The 21,842-nt window shown below is 27.0% G+C and overlaps 1 protein-coding gene across 1 annotated transcript; it reads left to right on the top strand.

The window, feature by feature from the left end:
• The first annotated feature begins 559 nt into the window (after positions 1-559).
• LOC100199723 (zinc finger C4H2 domain-containing protein) lies at positions 560-21,759 on the top strand. Its single transcript, XM_065793015.1, has 4 exons — positions 560-1,510; positions 14,279-14,450; positions 21,372-21,556; positions 21,659-21,759. Exons 1-3 carry the CDS (start codon positions 1,437-1,439, stop codon positions 21,540-21,542), a joined length of 417 nt encoding a protein of 138 aa, XP_065649087.1. The 5' UTR covers positions 560-1,436; the 3' UTR covers positions 21,543-21,556; positions 21,659-21,759.
• Positions 21,760-21,842: the final 83 nt, after the last annotated feature.

Raw genomic sequence — 21,842 nt, 5'->3', positions numbered from 1 at the left:
TTGTTTCTTATCTTTGTTTGTTTCACACTTTGTAACTTTGTTGTCAAATCAAACTTAAACTCGGGCCCATAGCAGGTACTCGAATAGGTAACTCGTTGGAGTAGGAGTTGATCCTGTCTTCTGCAAATCTTGATTTTTGGTCTCCCTAAGACATTTAGTTTAAGGAGAACAAGTCACAAATCAATATTATTAATTGATAAATTATTATTATATTGTTATAATATCTTATTAATAATACTATATATATTTTTGTTATTTTTGTAAGTTTGTATTATATGATAGGGATTGTGGTTTTTTACAGTAAAACACGTAAAAAAACATTCGCAATGATAATACATACTCTGACAGAGGATGTATTATCAAGTATAACAGAGTACGTAGTATAACAGAGTCTCTGTTTAAATGGCTTTAATTTAAAGCCATTTATAAGTTTAAAAGTGGTTATAAGTGCTTTTAATTACCGAAATTGGTTAAAATAGTTTTAATTAAGTATTTGAAATTTCATATAGTTTGAAAATTCACTTAAAGTATCTTAAGTTATTAATAATATTATTAAAATTGATTTGTATCATAGTAAATAAAATTAGGTATTCAATAAATTTAATCAGAGATGGACAACTTCTTATTCGAACATACTAGAATAAATGGCGATGTATGTAAGCTCAAGATTTTTAGTGACAGTAAAGTTCTAAAATACAATCAAGTTATGAGTTTATTTATTGAAAGCTGGAACTTTAGACAATTTTTTATAAAAGGTTTAGTTAACAGTCCAATAAAGCCCTTTTTCTTTGAAACACCTGCAGTAAACTACACAACATTTTACCTTATTGATTTTGAATTTGTTTTAATTAAAGCTAATGCACTAGAAAATGTAAAAGTAGACTTAACATCATTTAGTAATCAATTCTCAAGTTCGAAATCTGTAGTTGTGTTTCACAACATAGGGAAAGATGCAAAACTTGTTGTACCTTGTCCTATCCATGGACTTGATTTGTCACACTATGCTCATTTTTCAAGCTTTGTAGAGTATGGTTGTCCTGACCAAGTTGAACAATTGCTAGTAGAAACTGCTTTTGCAATGATGGAGGAGATAAAGCTTCAATCAGATAAACTAGTATGGCTATCCACATCCGGTTTAGGTGTTTCTTGGATACATATCAGATTGGACTCAAAACCAAAATATTATAACTTTAGCCCATATAAGTTTGAATAAATTTGTAATTTTTATATATCAGTTACATAAATTTATATAAATAATATATGTACAAATAATATTGCAACAAATATATAAACAAATGAACTGTTTCATTAAGTTCATTAAGTTATATTTTTGGAAAAAAATTTATATTTTATAATTGCGTAAACAAGTTATCTAAATTATAAATTTATAAAATCACTGATAATTATAAACTTTTAAATGTCATTCGAACAAAATCATGGAAGTTGATGATGACAAAGATGGTATAGAAGAAACAATGCTTATGAATTTGGAAATTGTTAAAGTTGTTCGGTAAGTAAAGTTATTTAATTAGTTATAACTCCTAAAATTATATTAAAGTCATTATATTTCATCATTAAAAAAAATTTAATTACATTTTTAATTTTCTATTAAAATTTATTTTTTAGCTACTTTTAATTTAATGAATTCCAAAATTTTTAACAATGTAATTAGTTGAAGTCATTATTTATGAATTCATTTAAATCTAGGGTTCCCATATGTCCTGATTTTACGTAAGAGAGCACAGCGCTAAATTAATCAAAATTAAACCTGAATTGCACATATAAGAACCCTGTTCAAATCTTATCTTAACAAATCTTAAAAACTTTGAAAAGATTTAATAAACAGATCTACTTGGATCTATAATGTTAGAAACACATAAGAAATATTAGAAAAATATGAAATATTCTATGCAAAAGTCGAACAAATTGTTTTCAGTCACTCCTTCAAACTTTTTAAAAAATTTAACCAGTAGCACCTATCAATCAAACTGATTAAATATTATTATTAAATTCCTTACATTGGCATACATTCTCCATTATTGGTTTTTAGCAGTGCTTTTTTCATAAAAAAATTAAGTTCTGCTGGAAAATCATACTTTTTGTTTTGTTACTATGGGTTTCAATTTCACTAATTCATGGAGTCGTCAAACTCTCATGGGTTTATTCTTTTTTTTAACTACAAAAAGAGGTGTTAGGCTATCATAATGTATTAAAAAAGTATAAGAATGTTTTATGGTCTAAATATAGTTTTTGTTGCAGATTTAAAAATAAATTTTGTTTTTATAAAAATGTTGCTATGCAGTCTAAATATAGTTTTTTTTTTTTACATCAGTTGTAATGAATAAATAGAGTCAGTCAGTGATGTATAAAACCTGAGTTTAATTAAAAACTTATACTAAACTTAAAGCCTGAGAAAAACTTTAATTTTAGATTACATATTTATAGTTTTTTTTCGAAAATTCAAAAATTGCTTTTTATTAAATCTTTTGAAGATATTCCTAAATATATGTATATTGATTATTTTAATCATTTTTAATTAACTGCATATGGTAACAGCAATGAATGTTTATTTTATTATGCACTTGATCAATTTTGTAAACCCTTTAGGATGCTTCAAAGTCAAAAAGTTGTTAAAATATTTGTGAAAAATGTGAAAAACATTTAAAAGACATCCAAGCGATGTATCCAGGCCAATTTTGATACTGGTATATCTGTATGGGCCCCCAAATTTCTGCCCAAACTCAATTTAAAACAAATTTATATATGCACCAAGTTTATAAAAAAGTTAAAATAAAACAAATCTTTATTACTTATTGTTTTGCTGTTTTGTGATAAAATATGTCATGATAATTATGATGATAACTATGATGATAAAATTTGTTATGATAATTACAAAATTGTTATTGTTTAGAAAAAGCAATATTTGAAAAATGACTTTTAAAACAGATTATAAATGTATTTTGAGTCCATCAGAATGCTCAATTCGAATTCACGTGGATTAAATATAAAATATGTTACAATTAGATTAAAATGTAAAACGCATGTTCTAATTGGATTAAAATATGAAACACTTAGATTTTATATTTTTAAATAAAAAAATTAACTTTTTTAAAATACTCTTAATATGAGATTTTCCTCCGCTTACGTTTTCATAACTATAATTCACAATGCGACTAAACTCACAAGCTTTAAACTTTTTCATTTCAAATAGCAAATTTGCATTTCAAATATTTTAAATAATAAAATAATTAAAAGTTTTTTAAAACATAATAACATTATATTATGCCAAAAAACTTGATATAAAAAGTAAGTGAATAACAACAAACAAAAGTTATTAACTTTTGAATGAATAAATTAAAATTTTGAATCAATTGACCTTGTTATGCAATAAATATGCTATGTAATAAATCTTTTTAGTCTATATAAAAGAAACATACAAATATTGGTTATTAAATGTTATAGTAATCGCTTGCTTATGAAAAGTTATAGGTAACGCTTCTCTTGCAAGTAACTACAAGGGGTGCTAATAGGAGAAGCAATAAGAAAATAAATTTGATTTTATTCTTTATATTAATTAGTGAATATAACATGTAAATGAAAATTAGTGGAGTATCAATGTTCGCCAACATAGATTATATAGAATATTTCATATTATTCTAACATTTCTTATGTGTTTCTAATATTATAGATCCAAGTAGTTATAGTAATAAATATAAGATTTTGTTTATATTTTTATTTGGAAAAACGTAAAGTTCTAGGGCAAGGTATATTATATATATATCTTTTAAATTTGTGTTCTTAAAAAAATAAAGGTCCTATAAATGTAGACAGGACTTTTAGACCGGTATGCCCAAAAAATTTCTGGATACGTCACTGACATCTGTGGCATTTAGAAATAATCTATCTTTATGGAATTTGAAAATATTTATACATATTTATCTATAGTTTTATAATTATTTAAAGAAGCAGATTTTTAATTTTTTAGCAGGTTTTTTTACATCATTTGGACATAATTTTTACAATTTTTTATGTAAAAAAAACTTTGCAGTAATTTTTAGTTAAAAAATGTCATTTTTTTGTTCACTAAAATCTTAAATGATAATTTTTAATTTTTTATGAAATAATAATTATTTTTGAAGTTTTTATATAATTTCGCTTCGTTTGAGACCCAACAAGACATACTTTTGGAAAACTTTTTTCTTATTAATATTAATATTAAAAATAATTTTTATTCAAAACTTTTAAATCCAATGTTATTTTATCATGTAGAACACATTTAGAGGTTGAGAGTATATATATATATTATATATATATATATATATATATATATATATATATATATATATATATATATATATATATATATATATATATATATTTATATATATATATTGGGATTATTTGAAGATCCGCTCCAGAATGGAAACAGTATTTCATACTAGGGTGGATAAGAGATTTGTAGAGATAAAGGATATAATTTGAAGTAAGAAAGTAGTAAGCACGATAAAGAGATGCAACCTTAGCAGATGCTAATTTTGCAATGGATTTGATATGTGGTTTTGGATCAGAATTAAGAGTTAATCCTAGAAGGCGAAGGGTAGATGACTCATTGATTACATTATCTTTCATAATTATAGGGAAATCTAGATTATTGCAATAATGATTAGCTGAAAAAAATTGAGTTTTGTCTGAGTTGAAGTTCATCAGCCACTGAGAGCCTCATGCTGTAGCAGAAGTGAGATCCTTTTCAAGCTCCAATGCCCCCTCCAAGCAATCAGAAAGTGTTGGCTTCTTATCAAGACAAGAATAAATGGTAGTATTATCAGCAAACAATGCCACCTTAGATGTGGGAATTTTTGGGAGATCCTTAATATAAATTTTAAAAAGTATAGGGTCAAGGATAGAACCTTGAGGAACCACTGAAGTTACAGGAAATGAAAAAGAGTGCTGTCCAACAAAGACAACTTTTATACTACTATTGGTAGGGAAGGATTCAATAATATTTAAAATGTTACCTGATACACTGTAAGAAGAGAGCTTATGGAATTAAGATCAGTATGCTAAAATATATTAAGATTAGAGATTGTTAATTATAGACTTAAAAGTTTTGTTTACGATAGAAGGCTAATGGGATGGTAGTTAGGCAAGTCTGATCGTTTTTAATAATTTTTAATAATAAGGAAAAACATGACTCTGATTAAATAGCACTTGTTAAATAGTTTTGAAAGTATAAATAATAGCTACGAAGAACTTTTTTGTAAGACTATAACAGGGCTCGAATGCAGGGCTCGAAATAAGCACCAGACATCAGGCATTGTCTGGTACTTGTCTGGTAAAAAACAAATCTATCAGTCATTTTGTCTGATCCATATTTTATATGCATTTATTTTCTAATCATTTTAGTTGTTCCAAAATTATTAATAAATTCAGTATTGTATATAAACTTTATTTTTTTAATTTTTATCGGACATGTCTGTCAAACTTGAGTATTTATTGGACAAATTGTCAGGAATAAGAAAATTCATTATTTCGAGCCCTGGATATGTTGTTCAGACCATAAGCTGTAAAAGAGTCTAAGCAGAAATAGTAAACAACCGAGCTTGATATTTGACCAGGGCTGGGTTTGATAAAGTATAGTACATTTATACATCCTAAAGTAAATATTTTTTTATTCAAAATTCTTGTTTTATTTTATGTATATATGCATATATAAACATCATTATGATCAACGTGATCATCATAATCATCATTACCATCATCATTTTCATCATCATCATCATTATCATCCTCCTCCTCCTCCTCATCATCATCATCACCATCTTTTCTTTCGGCAAATACTACACCATATATACACTAAAGTTTATATAAATATGAAAGGATATTGTATGCCAGCATCTAAATAAATAGCGAATATATGTTTATATCCATAATATGTATGCATAAAGCGCATCTTGGAAGCTTTCATTCCTTCTGGAATAAAAGTACGGAAGCTTTAATTACTTCTCTTCAATTTTAAGTCAAGCCTCATTCTACTCCACATTTTTCACCATCTTGAGCAGTTGCTTTATTAATCATTTGTTTCATCTTTTTTACAAAAACATCTCTCTTAAGAACAAATGTCCTTTTATTATTCCAAGAAGTCAAAAAAAAAAGATCCCGTCTGATGTTAAGCTCTGTTATTCTCAGTTTACTAAAACTTTTATCTTATATCAGATGTTAGGTTCATGAGACTTTTGGTTAGTCTTCAACAATGTCATTAACTAAAGTAGTCTAACATTTAATCTTATTAGTTATACAATATTTAATATTTAATTTTTAAAAAGTGCTAAATAAGTTGTTTCAATTTTTCAAAACTCTTGAAAACACTTTGACCTCTCCAACTTACCTATGATTAGTCTTCACTCTGTTATTAGTTTCTTTATATAAAGGTTTTGAAATTATTAAATTATTTTTTACTAACTGCAGTAATATAGTCATTTTTGAAGGCCTACACTCTTCTTTATTTCAAGAAACTTTAAGGGTACCACAAGGTATCTTTTGGTACCCTTAAATCTTTGCTTCTATGTTATTTCTTATCTTCAATATCAATCTTCATGAAAATTTAACCTCTAAAGTGGCTTTATTTGTTGACGACTCAACTTTATACTTTTGTCTTGACAAAAAATCTTCACTTTTTGATTGCTTTAAACAAGCAGCTGATTTTTAATCTCTTCTCTCCTCTGTAACAGTCAACATGCCTGCTCTGGCTTATAGATTTAAATTCTGGACTTGAAATCTGCAATTTTTGTTAGCCAACCGAACTCATATATTTACTGCAAAAAAGTATTGCAATATTGTTGGTATACCTATATTGATGAATAACAACTCTCTTACTCTCAGATAAAGTCTAAAGCCCATTATAAATGTAATGCAGTTGTGGTGTATTAGTAGAGCACTCGCGTCATAAGTGAGAGATGCCGATTTCGATCCCCACCAAGTCCCTGGTAGTACCATGCTCAATGTGCTTCTCTCCGCAGCAGCCTTGGTTTTCAAGGTTTGTGTTTCGGAGTTATAGAGTTGAGAGAGGGTTATAACCACAATTAAATAGCCTCTTCATCTGTAGTGGCATTTTCAGCCTTAGGAAGATGAATTAACATATAAAAAAATAAATAAAAGAAATTAGAACTGCTTTATCTGCCAAGCTTGAGCCACTCTCCCATTGTTGCAAGGTTGCATTTCTTTCTTTTTTCTACAAATACAATCATGGTCAATGCTCAAACAAGTTACCGTCTCTATTGTCTCTATTGCGATGCCGTCTCTATTGCAATACCGTCTCTATTGCAATAAACCAAAACTCATTCTTGCTTGTTTCTTATTCAACAAGTTGCATCCTTTTACTGTATCTGTCCCCTCATGCTATAAAAACTTTTATTAATCCAGTTTTTTTCCTTGCGTTTCAAAAAAACCTTATAACTGTTAGCCATCTTCATGTTTTTCTTTTATAAGCAACATACAACTTTTCAAGTCTTCAGTTAACTATTTCATAGTATTATTACTTATTCTCTATTTTTAAGTAACTTAATAGTAGTTGCTTGCAATCTTGTTGAAAGTAAATTAGAGTTTAATAATGTATATATATATGCCAGTATTTAATAAATAGTAAATGTGAGCATAAAATTATAATATATGAAGTATTATAAATTTTTTTCTAGCCCTGGCTATCAACCAATGCTAAATCTTATAATTTAGCTGGGACCGGTTTTAAAAAAAGTCTTATTTTTAGCCAGGGCTAGGGCCCTAGCTAAAAAAAAGACTTTTTGTGTGGTTTGTGGATTCAAGAGATAATATTGATAAATAGTTCTTAGCAAACAATTCAGCTTTGTCTTTCGGTGAGTTAACAAAATCTGAAACATGCAAGAGAGGTAAAATGTTAGATTTGCCCTTATTATAGACACTGTTAAAGGTTCCCTAATTTTTGAGATAAAATACAAGATTTTGTAACCTGAGAGTAGCGAGATTCGGTGTTAGACAAAATATTTTTTTAATGGTTTCTAGCAATAGTAAACAGATTTCAATATTCTGGAGAGTTGTATTGGTAATAAGTATGGAATAACTATTGTGCCGCAACTTTGATTTTATTATTACTTAGTTTGTTTTCACCTTCGTTATTTTTTTTATTATCTGATTTTATTACTGTGTTCACCTTCTTTATTTCTTTATTATCTGTAGATAAGTAGTTGATTTAAAATAATATCTTGTTGTAAAATGCATTTCTTTGAATACATTATTTAGCAGTGGACATATTTTTACCACGCTAACAAAAACTATTTTATTTAATATTTTAATAAACTTCCAAGTTTACTAGACTAATTGTAAATATTTATTGAAAATTGTTTTAACTATTTTAAACATTAAGTAACTTTATTCTAGTAATTTTAGTTTTAGTAGTTATTAAATGTTTAAAATACTTACACCATTTTTAATCTATAATTACAAAAAGCATAGTATTTTCAAAATTAAAATAATGGTAGTTACGTTTATTACGAGTTCGTGAAACCTGATAACCAGCCGGTCTCAGAAGCATAAAACTGAGTTTTAGAGCTGTACCCTCATTAGAAGATAATAGAATAAGTTGCTTAGTCATAAAAAAAGAGACAAGCAAAACCTATGCATTGAGTCAAGAAGATCCAGCATTCAACATTCTAAACTGGAAACAATGTATTATAAATATATCTACGTCAGGCTAATAGATGAAAAATGGGTGTGAAGTTGGTCAACAGATAGAATCTGTTTACTCCTTAAGTCTTTGCCTAGGAGGCTTTCTATAAGACAGTCAGATGCATTTAACATCTGCCCAAGATAAGTATTTTAACGGAGACACCATCGGTAGCCTTTACTCAACCAAGAGCCCCAAGACAGGGGTGTGTCAAGTCAGAGTTGCCTATACATATATATTTATACAGTCTTGGTCAGGAAGGTATGCTTTATAAGACCACACAAATAATAGTTGGTTTTGATGATTTGACCACAGCTTTTTACATATCAAAGACTTGCTAAATAAAATTTTTTTTATTATGCGTTAAAAATAAATAACATAAAAACTTTTATCTTTTCAAATATTTTTATATTACCGTAATACTTTTAATTAAAGTAACAAATTACTGATATTGATTTTTGTTTTAAGTACAAATAAAAATTGTATATAATTTTTTTTTTTAATAATATTATATAAATTATATAGGTATGCATTTTTTATAATAAATAATATTTTTTTAATAATAAATTTATTTTGATTTTATAGAGACAACTTTTTTAGATAAAGATAGTCTTTTTAATAAACTTTATATAAGAATCAATAAAGTTAATACACTTAAAAAGATAAAAGTTCTGTTGAAAAAAAAATGAATTAATGAATACTAATTTAAAATTAAAGAAATTTTTTTTAATCAATTTTAAACAACTTTAAACAAACGTCTTTTTAATGAATTTTTAATTAAAATGATTAAAGTTTAATTTTTTCATCTTTTTAAAATGTGTAAGTATTTACTATCCTGTATTTGTATAGAAACTTTTTTAAATAAGTAAAAAAAAAAGAACAACAACTATAATTTAAATTAAATATGCCTATTTTTTACGCAATTATTCAAACAATCAGTTGTTTTTTTTTAATAAAGGTTTCCCATAGTATTATAAAATCATTTGCAAACTCAAAGTTTTTTATTCCAAATGTAATTAAAAACTTGATTTAAAAAGTCTTAGTGTTTTCTTTTTTTTCAGGTTTTCTTTTTGTTGTTTATTTTTTGTAATTTAGTTCTGATTAATTTATTTTCTTACTTTTTTTCTTACTTTTTGTCTGGATTTTTTCTTACTTTTAGTCTGGATAAGTTTTTTCGGCACATTTTTTAAATGTTTAAACTTTCAAAACATGTTAATTTGTTCAAATTTTCAAAACATGTTATGAAAATGTTATGAACCTTTTCAAAAAATGTTCAAATTTTCTCAAAATTTGTCTCAAATTGTCAAAACAAAGTATTATTCACATTTTTATATAAAGACATGTGATTGCACGCCTTCTGGACCAAGACTGTTTATATAAAATTTATATTATGTACGCTATTGTGTATATAATTGTCATTATTCAAGACTGGTTAGTGTTAGCCAAATCAGGATGATAATTGCTGGGTGCAATTATCATCCTAATTTAGTCAACTTTTCAAAAAAATAAAATTTCTTGATATTTTACTTTTATTTGTTAAATCATTGTTAAAATAGTATAAATTTTAACTCCAACATTTGCTTATACTTGCTTATTCAGATTCTTTTCATTTTTTTTTCCTGTTCATTTTAAGCAGCTTTCTCTTTTTTAAAAAATGTTACATTTTAATTTCTTATTTTTTGATAAAACATTTGAGATTTTAATTTCTGGTGAAATGCAACCAGCGACTAAAATTTGCATGGTTTTTTAGAAATAATACCTTATTATTTAAATGATGTTATGCAGAGTTATTTTTAGTTGCACTAATTTCTCTTTAACTTTGAATTTCATACCTTCAAATGGTGAGATACCAATTTTCAATCATTTTTTTCCACAAGAATTTAAATTATTTATGAAAAAGTACTAATCAATAATAAAGAATGTATGTTTAAACAGAAATTTTTTTTGTCTAAATTTAAAGGTGGCATATTTTCATTATGCTTTACAGGTAAAGGGCCACCGAATACAGTGTGACCTCAGAAGGTCAAGTTTTAAATTAAGCAACATAAAACCCGAATTTTTCTAGTAAAATTGTAATTAGTTATCATCGAGTGTGGTTATGTGTGCTTAAGTCCCAATAATGTCCCTGTGAGCAATCATGAGATTTAAAAATTAGTGAAGACATTGATTGGATAAGACACTGTGCTCCTAAATATTTTCTATTTGTTATACAAACGTCTTTTATTCACAAATGTTTTGAAGTAGTATCAACATCTGAGCACACAGCACATGTTTCTATTCAAGTTGCGTTTCCAAATGCACTTGGTTAAAATAGTTAACATTCATTTTAGAAATTAGCTGTGACAACTTCAAACTGTTCATTCAATATAGTTTGTGCAAAACAAAAAAATCCATTCTAAATTAAAGCAAGTGATGTAATGCTAATTTTGATATCAGTGCTTTGTTAATTGAAGGAAGACTGAATTTTTCTGTAAAATTAAACAAGTTTTATCTTTAATTAAAAATTTTTATAAAAAATCGATTTAACAACTTATCATTTTCTGCCTCCCAAACTCTTGAACGAGCCTTATATTCTCATTATAAGCTAAACAAGCATTGCTTATCATGCTTAGAAGTTTTAAATATACTGTTTATTGGGATATTTCACATGGCTGGAGCGATCTTACCCGCTTTATCACAAGCTTTGCTATATAATAAACTTCATTGATTATTAATTGAATAAGAATTAAATTTAACATTAACAAACTTGAAAAAAAAAATTAATAAACATAAAAAATATAAAAATAAGATATGTATATACTATGATCCAAAATCAGCAAAAACAGAATGATATGTTGTATTCTGGAAGGAATCAGATATAGGAAATAGGTCTTCAACATTATTTTCATCAGATTCAAACTAAAGGCATTTTTTGGTTCCTCTTTCACAAAATTGTTTGATCATAATTGGTTTTGAACCTGTTTCAACATGGCATGATGCTTTACTGAATAGAGATTTTAAAACATGGCATTCTCAAAGCTTAGTTGCAGCACAAACATTCATGCCAGATGTACATTCTTCCTTATATTTATAGAATGCTTCAATTTGTTGTTGTTGCTCGGATTTCCTTTCTTTATTAGCTTACTCCTTTTCAGCTTTGTCTTCCTTGATTGATCAAACCGTTTCTAATATTTTTTCCTCATCTAATGAGCCGTGAACCCGGGTAACTCTAATATTTTCCTTGTTCACTTTAAGTGTTACTTTGGTTACAGGCAATAAGTTAGGTATTTCTTCAAGTGATATTGATTTATCAGATATTGTTTGATAAACTTTCATGGCTTTTTTGTATTCATGTTTCCAATAGCTTGTTTAGCCATAATGAACATCTTTTGGAGATAAAATTGTTAGGGGTTGGTGATTGATTATTTTTAGTATTTTCATTAATACACAGCCTGGATTGTAAGAAATTATCTTCCTGCATCCAATCAACACTGAGTCCCCCGCTTGAAATTCTAACTTTTTAACCTGCATTTATAATTGTTTGATTTGATGCCCACTTTGGCCATAACTCTGCAAGTATATGCATGAAACCTTTCCTGCTAATCGTCATAAACAAAGAATAAAGTGCGGTTTTAGCATTTTTGTCCTCAGAGTCCAATTTTTGATTGATTTGATCAAGGACCTGAGTAACGTTAGCTGTGTCAGGTGAAGTGATAAAAAGTTTTGCTTCTTAGAAATACATCACAGTCATATTTTGAAAAATGACCATCTGATAGGACAATAACAGGCCTTCTTATATTGTTTTTTGATATGCACTTAGAAGTGTACTATGATCTTAACTGCCACTGTCATTTGTGGAGATTTGGAATTCGTTTAGCTGCTTCTTTTGGAGCCATGTGGGCACTGATCACCCTTTCCCTTATGATGTGTGAATATGATGTGGTACATTGCTATATCTCCCCCAATGGAAACAAAATAATATCTCCCCCAATGGAAACAAAAGGATGTACAGTTGTGGATTCCCCATCAACTTTTAACAGCCTTTCCCTCTCCCTGCATAATCTAAATCATTTGGAGTACCATCAACTCCAAAGTTTACAAAATAGGGGTGGGGGTAGGGTGGAGGGATGGGGGTCATCATTATTGTAAAGTCAAGTGGTATCAATATCTCCCAATATCATACACATGTTTCTAATTGATTTGCATCAATGAAAATATTACTTTTTATGAGTACTTCAGCTAACTTAAGATGGTTATATGCCATTTCTTTTGTGCAGTTAAGTTTTTGTGATGTTTTTTATATTTTGCGTCCTAATGCTTCCAAAAAGATTTACTAAGTTTCTTTGTTAGGAGTACTTGTTGAACATTTGGTAATAGTTTGGTGATCTGACGTCAACGGAGGTTTCTACAGGCTTGCATTCTCACTTCCAAAACCTTCAACAATGTCTTTATTAACTCTGACTTGTTTTAATCTTGGAGACATCTAAATAAATTATTGAAATTACAATATCAAAAAACTAAACACTACAAGTTTAGTTTTTTTAATGCAATAATCATAAAAAACATAAAAAAGATTTTACTCCTTTTAACTTGAACAGTTTATAAGAAAATAGTTTTGTTTCTCAATCATGCATATTACCTATTCTTGTTTTTTATATAACGGATTAGGGACTCTTCCTCATCTTTGGTAAAAGTTGAACAATATTCCTTTTTCTTTTCCAATTTCCATGACACCATCAAGTCGTTCGTTAATTGTTCTTTGATCTTTAACTAGTGGAAATTTTCCTGAGTTGGTTGCCGCCTAACCACATTTATTGCTGATTCAATACCACTTTACTGCTTCCTTTAACTACTTATTTTTCATATCTGTGACTTTACTTAAAACATTACATCTTGACTTGTTAGGTTGTTTAACTCTAAGATTAAAAGAATTTCCCATTTTCATGAGCATTTTATAGTTACATAAAAAGTAAAAAGGGTGAGAGAACCAAACATTTAAAACATTTAGGCAGAAGTTTATGATTTTTTAACCAAAATTAAAAGCAGTACAACCTATTGTTTAATCTGACATTCTGAGGTCTCTATTGAAAAAAGTATATCCTAAATATTTAAATAAAGACATGTGAAAAAAATTTAATCTTTTTGGCATTCTAACAGGAATATTTTGTCAACTTTTAAAAATAAAAACTAAGTGGCTGCCAAAATATTTGCTCTTAACCAGGATTTTAAAAAACAACTATTATTTTGAGGCCCTTTTACCTGTATGAAACCAAAGCCATGTTTTACAGCAAGTTGGTTTAGCATCTCTGGTTTTATTTTAAAAAGTATTGAAGCCATGAGCATTGGGTAATTCCAAAAGTCAATGAAACTGCAACCAATTGTTATGAAACAGAAAATGGAATCAGATTTTACAATTTATTTTTAACAAGTTGCAAGTAACAAAAATGACAAGAAGTCATTTTTTATGTTGAAAAATTTTTTATGTTATGTTTTTATTTTTTATCTTTATGTTGAAGATTCTCATTCTACTTATCTAAAAGTTTTTCTAGCAAATATTGTTGGTATTAGTTATAAAGTTTTTATATTTAAAATTTGATGATATAGAGAAAAGAGTAAGCGTCTTGGTAACCTTCAAGCACAATTGTTATCAAATATTGATGAAATAAAGCAAGAAAAGTCAAACTACATGGATTGTAGGAAACAGCTTATTTTGTTAAGGCATGAGAAAAAATTTCACGAAGAAGCTTTAATTCAAATTGATAATGATTTAAAACAGGTAAATTATTTTTATAAAGTTTTATGTATATTGATTGCTTTTTTTGAATACTTTATATTTTACATTTCATCCTTTTTTTATTTATTTTATATTGTATTTTGTTTTGTATTAGTTTTTATTATTATCATTATGATATTTATTATTTTTATATTTGCTTGATAATAGCAGCAAATTCATAATTTTTAAAAAAAATAATGGCTTTTATACTTTTAGAGTAAATGAACTAACATGTATAGTATATTTGTTATATAATCACAGAAACTATGCAAGTAATAAAGTGTTAATGGTTTTATAATGTGATTTTTATAGTTTGCCCTGTACGCAATTGAAAAATAAATATATTCAAAAAGCCTTAATATAATATGTAAAAATGGTCTGTAAAAATGTACTTATTAAACATACCAAACATGCATATAAATTAAGCACAAATAAATGCTATTAAAAAAATATATACATATGTATCTTATTTATAGCAGTTAAAAAACTGAAAACAAACAAACAAAAAAAAGATTGTGAATTTTAAAAGCAGCTATACTTACCAATTTTTTTTTTTTATTGCAAATAATTATTTATATAAACAAATATATTAGGAAGTTGCATCCTTTTATACATTTTATCTGTTGTGTATATATATATATATATATATATATATATATATATATATATATATATATATATATATATATATATATATATATATATATATATATATATATATATATATATATATATATATATATATATATATATATATATATATCAGCCCTCGGAATAAGAGTTGGCATTCGGCAATGCTGACCTAACTGCTGACCTTACTGTGTGTGAGGTCGACAATTTTTTGATGACCTCAGAGTTTTTAAACTTAATTTTATCTGCTATATCCAATAAATTAAAAACAGCAAAACAAATGCTTTCTTTTTATTTTAAGTAAAATAATTAAAAATGGCGAAAGGAACATTTTATTTAAATTCTAAATAAAATTATTATAATAAAAATGGCAAAGCGAACGTTTTATTTAAGAGTTATTTTTTATAAGAATGAAGCAACTTGAAATAGTTGAATTCTTAGATTTTTTTGAGATTATCGGTAATATCTTCAAACCATTTCTTAGAAAAAACCTTAAAATTTAAAATTATTCAAAGCAGAACAAAAGTTGAGTTTCTTAAAATACTGATTTGTGTCATTTTTCAAAGTTTTCTATATTCGGGTATAACAATTTCATGTAGTTAAAAAAGTTTTTATAAATAAATGTAATATTAATTTTTAAACATTGAGGAAAAAAATTGGGCTTTTAAAATACCAGCAATACATTTTTTCCTGTTGCCCAAAACTAACCCTGGGGTTTTCAATAACGCAAATTCTGCACTTTTGAGCACCAAATCTCTAATTAATCTAGACTTAAATTAAAACGTTATAAGGTTATAAGGAAGAACATCTGGTTTTGTTCACTCCAAATGGAGTTGAATTTATTAAAAACTCAAAATTAGTCTAAAAATCATGTCACAAAATCTGATCTGGTTAAAAAATGATATAATTTATACTCACTTTGAAAAGCAAAAGATCATATGCCTCTAAGCTATTGAATTACAGTTTTTTGATAATTGTTTATACTCTCAATAAATTAAAAAACTTCAATGTGTGGTTTTGCCTAAATGAAGATATCTTTAATTCAAAAATTAAACTGTTGGTATATGCATTAATGTACCTCTTGGCAACTGCATTTTAGCAATCCCATTGGTTTTTGCAATAACCTTTTTGTGGCTCATTGTAATCATATCTTAAAAGGCCAACTCCTTTAACCTTGCAAATATAGAACAACATTTTAGCAACTGATTTAGCTGAATAACACACCTTAAAATAAAAGCAGATAATGATTTATAAAATCTAGTAGTGGATAAAAAATCAAACTATATCATCATTCATTACAAAAGCCTAAATCAATCCCCTCTGTCAAATAAGCAGTTAAATTACAAATCTTGTTTTTTAATAATTAATATTATAGTAAATCAATTTTAATAAATTACCAGCATTATCACTTTTTTGTAGATCTGTTTCACAGTTAGAACATTTTGAGTAAACTGGTCAACTACACAGTTAGCCACATTTAAAGTGTCTCTTGCACCTGATCACTTTTTTTGTATTATTATGTGGTATACTTTTTTCTTAAATTTACCAGCATCACTTTTGTAAAATAAGCAGTCGATATGCATTAACATACCTTTCTCAACAAAATAAGCTTTCTGCCCTTCTCTGAACTCAATAGGAAGTATATTTTTAAACCAATCATTTAACCATAAACTGGTCTCTTTGTTAATTTGGCTCATAGCATACTCTTTGGCTTTGTTTTGTTGCACATATTGAAGTATAAACTTCATCCAAGAATATATAGATTCAATACTTTTGGAAGTATCATATTTAAGTTTTTCTTTCTCTTCATTTTCAGGTAGATTCTGAATTAGGTTTTTAATCATCCCTAAACATTCTACAAGTAACATGCAGCTATGGCATTTTTCTGGATGGAAAGAGTTTGTTATAAAGTCGTTATTCTTAAAATTACACAAAGCACAGCTGATACAGTATTATACAATATTTGACTTTTCTATGCAATGCAAATCATATGCAGTCTTAAAATATTGCCTTGCTTTTTCTAAATGTTTTTCAATATCTTTTGTTGTATTTGCATCTGTGGACGCTATCTTTCTTTTCATTTCTTTTCATTTTATTAGAGAAGTAAACCCATTTATGCCTCTACATATCATATCATCAAGACCTGCTAATGAATGCTGTTCGCTTGGTTTAAGCGATTTATGATTTTTTTTAGAGCAAGGAATCTGATAAAACAGATTGATATATTGATTTACAATATTTTTGACACAAGTTTATGGTATGCCACTTTATCATTGTTCGAACAGCTTTAGGTAGTACCTACAGAATGAAAATAAATATATAAAATAAAATAAGATAATGTTGAGAAAATTTTATTGATATTTTAAAGACTTATTCTTAAAAATGAGACATAACAAACTGTGCATCAAAGCATTTAATATGATCAGTTTGTAAAAGGAGACATAACAAACTGTGCATCAAAGCATTCGATATGATCGATTTGTAAAAGGATACATAACAAACTGTGCATCAAAGCATTCGATATGATCGATTTGCAAAAGGCACTAGAAATCATCAAGTACATTATATTTATTGTCAGATACCTGAACTTGACATGCTAAGAATATAAATCGTGCTCTAAACCTCATTGTTTTTAACCAAATTATATGCTGGCTTACACAAAGTTTTCTAAATGGTATAAAAGATACAGTGATAATTGTTTCAAAAAGGTATCTGTTGTATCCTATTGATTAAAGTGATTTTGCTTATCTCATAAGCTATATCTTGAATAAGTCCTGATGTAAATATCTAATTTAGGAAGTGTTTTGCAAGGTCCATATCCATCTTTGGACAAGTTAACTTTTTTTTTTTTGTCTTATTGTAAATGCTTCTATTTTCTTTCTTTGCTTCCTGGCCAAATCAATTGTGTACTTAAAAAAAAAAATATTTTTTTTTTCTAGAATAAAAAAGTAAATAATTAAGTGCTGTTAAATTAAATCTTACTTGTTACATTTAAAAGTTTTCATGAGATATTCTTTTGAATAATTTAGTAGTGGTGGTATTGCAAATAAAATAAATACTTTTTGACTGAATGGTTTAATGTTTTGATAAACTTCATGGAGCAGTATCAAATCATCTGGAATAACTGATGATGGTTCCATTGAGTCTTCCATTATCACCTAAAATTCTCCTTTTCCTAATGTACTTTTTGAGAATAGATTTTTTTTGAAGTTATTTACAGCTTCATGGAGCTTTCTTATGGAGGTTGATTGTAGACGTTGATTCCTTATTGATATGTGTTTTTCTAATATGCTATTTCACAGAGCTTATATCTGGAGTGCTTGTCGCTAATAATTAATTTACATTTTCTGTTCAAAAGGAGCTTTCTGGAGACATTAAATCAAGTGTGTAAGTAAAATCATTCTCTACTTGGTTATGATTTAGAAACATGCTGTCTCTGTGAATTTTGCACAGCTGACCAGACACGGGAAAAGATCCAGGAAAATATTTATTAATATTTTTAAACTGGTCTCTTATTGCTTTGTCGAAATCTTTTATTTTTTTTTTGTCTTTTCCTTTTTTTTGCTGGAAAAGCTTCATGACATGGATGTAAGTATTTCTGTGGTACATACCAGTATCTGATGTTACATTTTAATAATCCACTTAGTCTTGATCTTAAATGCTCCCCACATGAACCTTCAGCAAGTAGACAGCATTTTTTATAATCAACATCATTATCCTCAGTCATGGTATCAAATGTTTTATTTTATTTCAACTCTTAATCAAACTCTTTTATTACTTCAAATCAAACTCTGCACTTTACAAATTTCACGCAATTTATAATAAATTACAATTCACAAATATCCAATAAAAGCTATCATTAAAAAATGACTTAACATATTTATAAATAATATTAACAATTAGGCATTTTAATAGCAATTAATTAATATTATTTAAAAAACTACCAGAGACCAACTAAAATAAAAATAATAAAAAATTATATTTAATAAATTACTAGTGTCAAAGGCCATATTGTATAAAAGGTATCTGCATTTAGGCACAACCACCCAATAAAATTTTTTGATTTATTGAGAGTACAATTGTGTGACAATTTATTATGGCCACCTATGAATTTTGATCATTTTGAAGTTTAATCTCATTTTTTTCATATGAAGCGTAAAAATTCATTATTGAAAGTTAATCTTTTGTTTAAAATAAAGTTTTAACTCATAAAATCAGTGCTTTTTTTTTTGCTACTGGCAACTCTGTCACTTTTGACAGCCATTTTGTATAATGTCACCTTAATTATAATCTTTTTGCTGTATACTTGTTAAGTTTACCAAAGTTTTGAATTCGTTTATTAGGTTATCGTCAAAATATTTATTTAAATCAGAAAAAATATTGTTTCTTGAATATTTCTTTTTATTTTAAAGTAAAAATAATTGTATTCGATTTGATATTTTTAAAGTTATGAGTACCAAAGCAAATTCTTAACTTTAGTACTGAAATGTGATATCTTATTTTAGTTATGGGGAAAAAAAAGACTTCTTACCACAAAAAATTGCTGAAATCAGGGCACTTTTAATAAATTCTAATCTTTCTCAACAAGAAATTACCAGTAAAGGTGGTATTTCGCGAGTTTCTGTACAAAATATAAACAAAATAATGGCTAAAATGGAGAACTTGGAGCCAAAGAGGGTTGGTAAATGTGGAAAGAAGTGAATCCTAATACCATGTGGGAAAAGAATACTTACCAAGATAGTTATAGAAAATAGGCAGGTCACCAACAATGAAATAACTAATAAGCTGGACCAATCTGGAATCAAAATGTCAAAAAGAACGCTTCAATGTCGCCTACACAATCTTGGTTACATTTCACGACGTCCAGCTAAGAAGCCTAAACTGACACCAAAAATGATGCAAAAAAGGCTGGAGTGGGCTAAAAAGTATAGGAATATAACAAAAGATGATTGGAAATTGGTAAAATTAATTTAGATGTATTTAAAATATCCACTTTCTTTCACCAAGCTTTAAATATTCACTTATCAATCCTTGTATGATATTTTAAGGTATGCTTTAGCAACCAGAGTACTTTCCAAGTTTAAAAAAAAAAAAAAAAAAAAGCAAAACCGGAAAAATCAACGCTTTATTCAAATTTTTAACGTTTTATAAATTCTACATGGATTAAAACAAAATTGGTGAAACCAATATTTTATTTAAAATCCTTATAAAGTAGTAAAATGCTTTTTCATGTTTCAAATTTTAGGCAAATATAGACTTTTAAAAGAAAATTCGTCAAACTCCGCATTTTTTTTTCTGTCAATTTTATGCTAAAAGTTGGTAAGTTTGTCAAAATGTTGAAATCTGATTTTAAATTTTGTGCTGACCTGATCCTGATCTCTATTAAGGTGATGATGCGGGACAGTATAAGGGTGGTAGTGCCCCCAATGCCAGTCCCTGCCGTAAGAAAATTTGGCTGAAACATTGCTGTATATAAGCATTTTTTTGCAATAAAAACAATATTTGTCATTAAAAAAAAAAAGTCCTCAATGCTTGAATTTGGGCCGAAATCGGTCTAGAATGACCCCTGATATATATATATATATATAAATATATATATATATATATATATATATATATATATATATATATATATATATATATATATATATATATATATATATATATATATATATAAAAGAAAAGAAGAAAAATCAAAGAATAATGAAAAGATTGCTTCCACATCTCAAATCCTCAGTCAATGTAGTAGCACTATTTTGCAGCAGCAGAGTAAAAGATAGTAGGTGTATGTACTCAAGTCCCTCACAGCAGGCTTTTATAGTATGGCATCAGACATGTTAACTAAACATTTATTATTATATTTAAAAATATTTATAAAATATATCAATAATTATCAGCCCCAATCATAGCTTTGTAAGAAAACTTATCACTCTATGAGAAAGCACCTCTATTGTCATCAACATCACTACTGCTGAAAAGGCAGTATTGGTTATTATTGAAATGATTAACTGAATAGAAAACTGATTAGAAGTTTTCTGAAGGTTTTCATTAAAGTAAAACTGCTAACAGAATAATGATTACTATTAATTTGAAAATTGTTAAAAAATTTAAATATGAAATATGAATAATATTAATTCCTGATTAGTTTATATAATTATAGAAAAAATGAGTGTCCATAGTTTTATTAAATAGATAATAAAGTAATAAAGTAAACAAAATAGATTTATGAACTTTAATTAAATTTTTTTGTTTTTTGTTTTATATAAATTTATATTTTTTATTTATTGTTTTTAGCTGCAATACTTTATGGCATGTTCTGATATAGAAATCAATAAAGCAAAAAAACGAGCTATTGACATCCTGGATGAGTTTAATCCATTAAAAGATACTGTTAACAATACAAGAGCTTCTATTGGATTAGAGCTGATACCTGATTTGAAGGAAATTGATATACTACATTCATAATTTAAGATTTTAATGTTAGTGACCAATTTGTCTTTTGTTAATATTGTTTTTTTTATAAATAAAAACTTTTAATTTTGGTAAACAGTTAATTTTTAATTTTTTCTGTTTTTACATAGGAGAGTTACTAGTACAATCTATTGTTGCCAAAATTATAAAGCAGTAGAAGTGCAAAAAGTATTATCATTGTAAATATAAATAAGAAAAAAAATATTTTGGTTTTGTGTAGTTTTTATTATCATACATTGTTTTGTGTAGTTTTTATTATCATACAAGTGTTTTACAATTGCATATTTACTGCCA

Source organism: Hydra vulgaris, chromosome 03 (assembly GCF_038396675.1).
Source record: "Hydra vulgaris chromosome 03, alternate assembly HydraT2T_AEP".
Classification (NCBI taxonomy): domain Eukaryota; kingdom Metazoa; phylum Cnidaria; class Hydrozoa; order Anthoathecata; family Hydridae; genus Hydra; species Hydra vulgaris.
Note: the sequence above shows the minus strand (reverse complement) of the source record. Positions and strands in the feature narration are given on the sequence as shown.

Excerpts from the sequence above, each read along its gene's own strand:
- LOC100199723 (XM_065793015.1), top strand. The coding sequence starts at position 1,437 with ATGGAAGTTGATGATGACAAAGATGGTATAGAAGAAACAATGCTTATG. Across the intron at positions 1,511-14,278 it reads GAAATTGTTAAAGTTGTTCG|AGAAAAGAGTAAGCGTCTTG; the intron begins GTAAGTAAAGTT and ends TTGATGATATAG. Across the intron at positions 14,451-21,371 it reads TTGATAATGATTTAAAACAG|CTGCAATACTTTATGGCATG; the intron begins GTAAATTATTTT and ends TATTGTTTTTAG.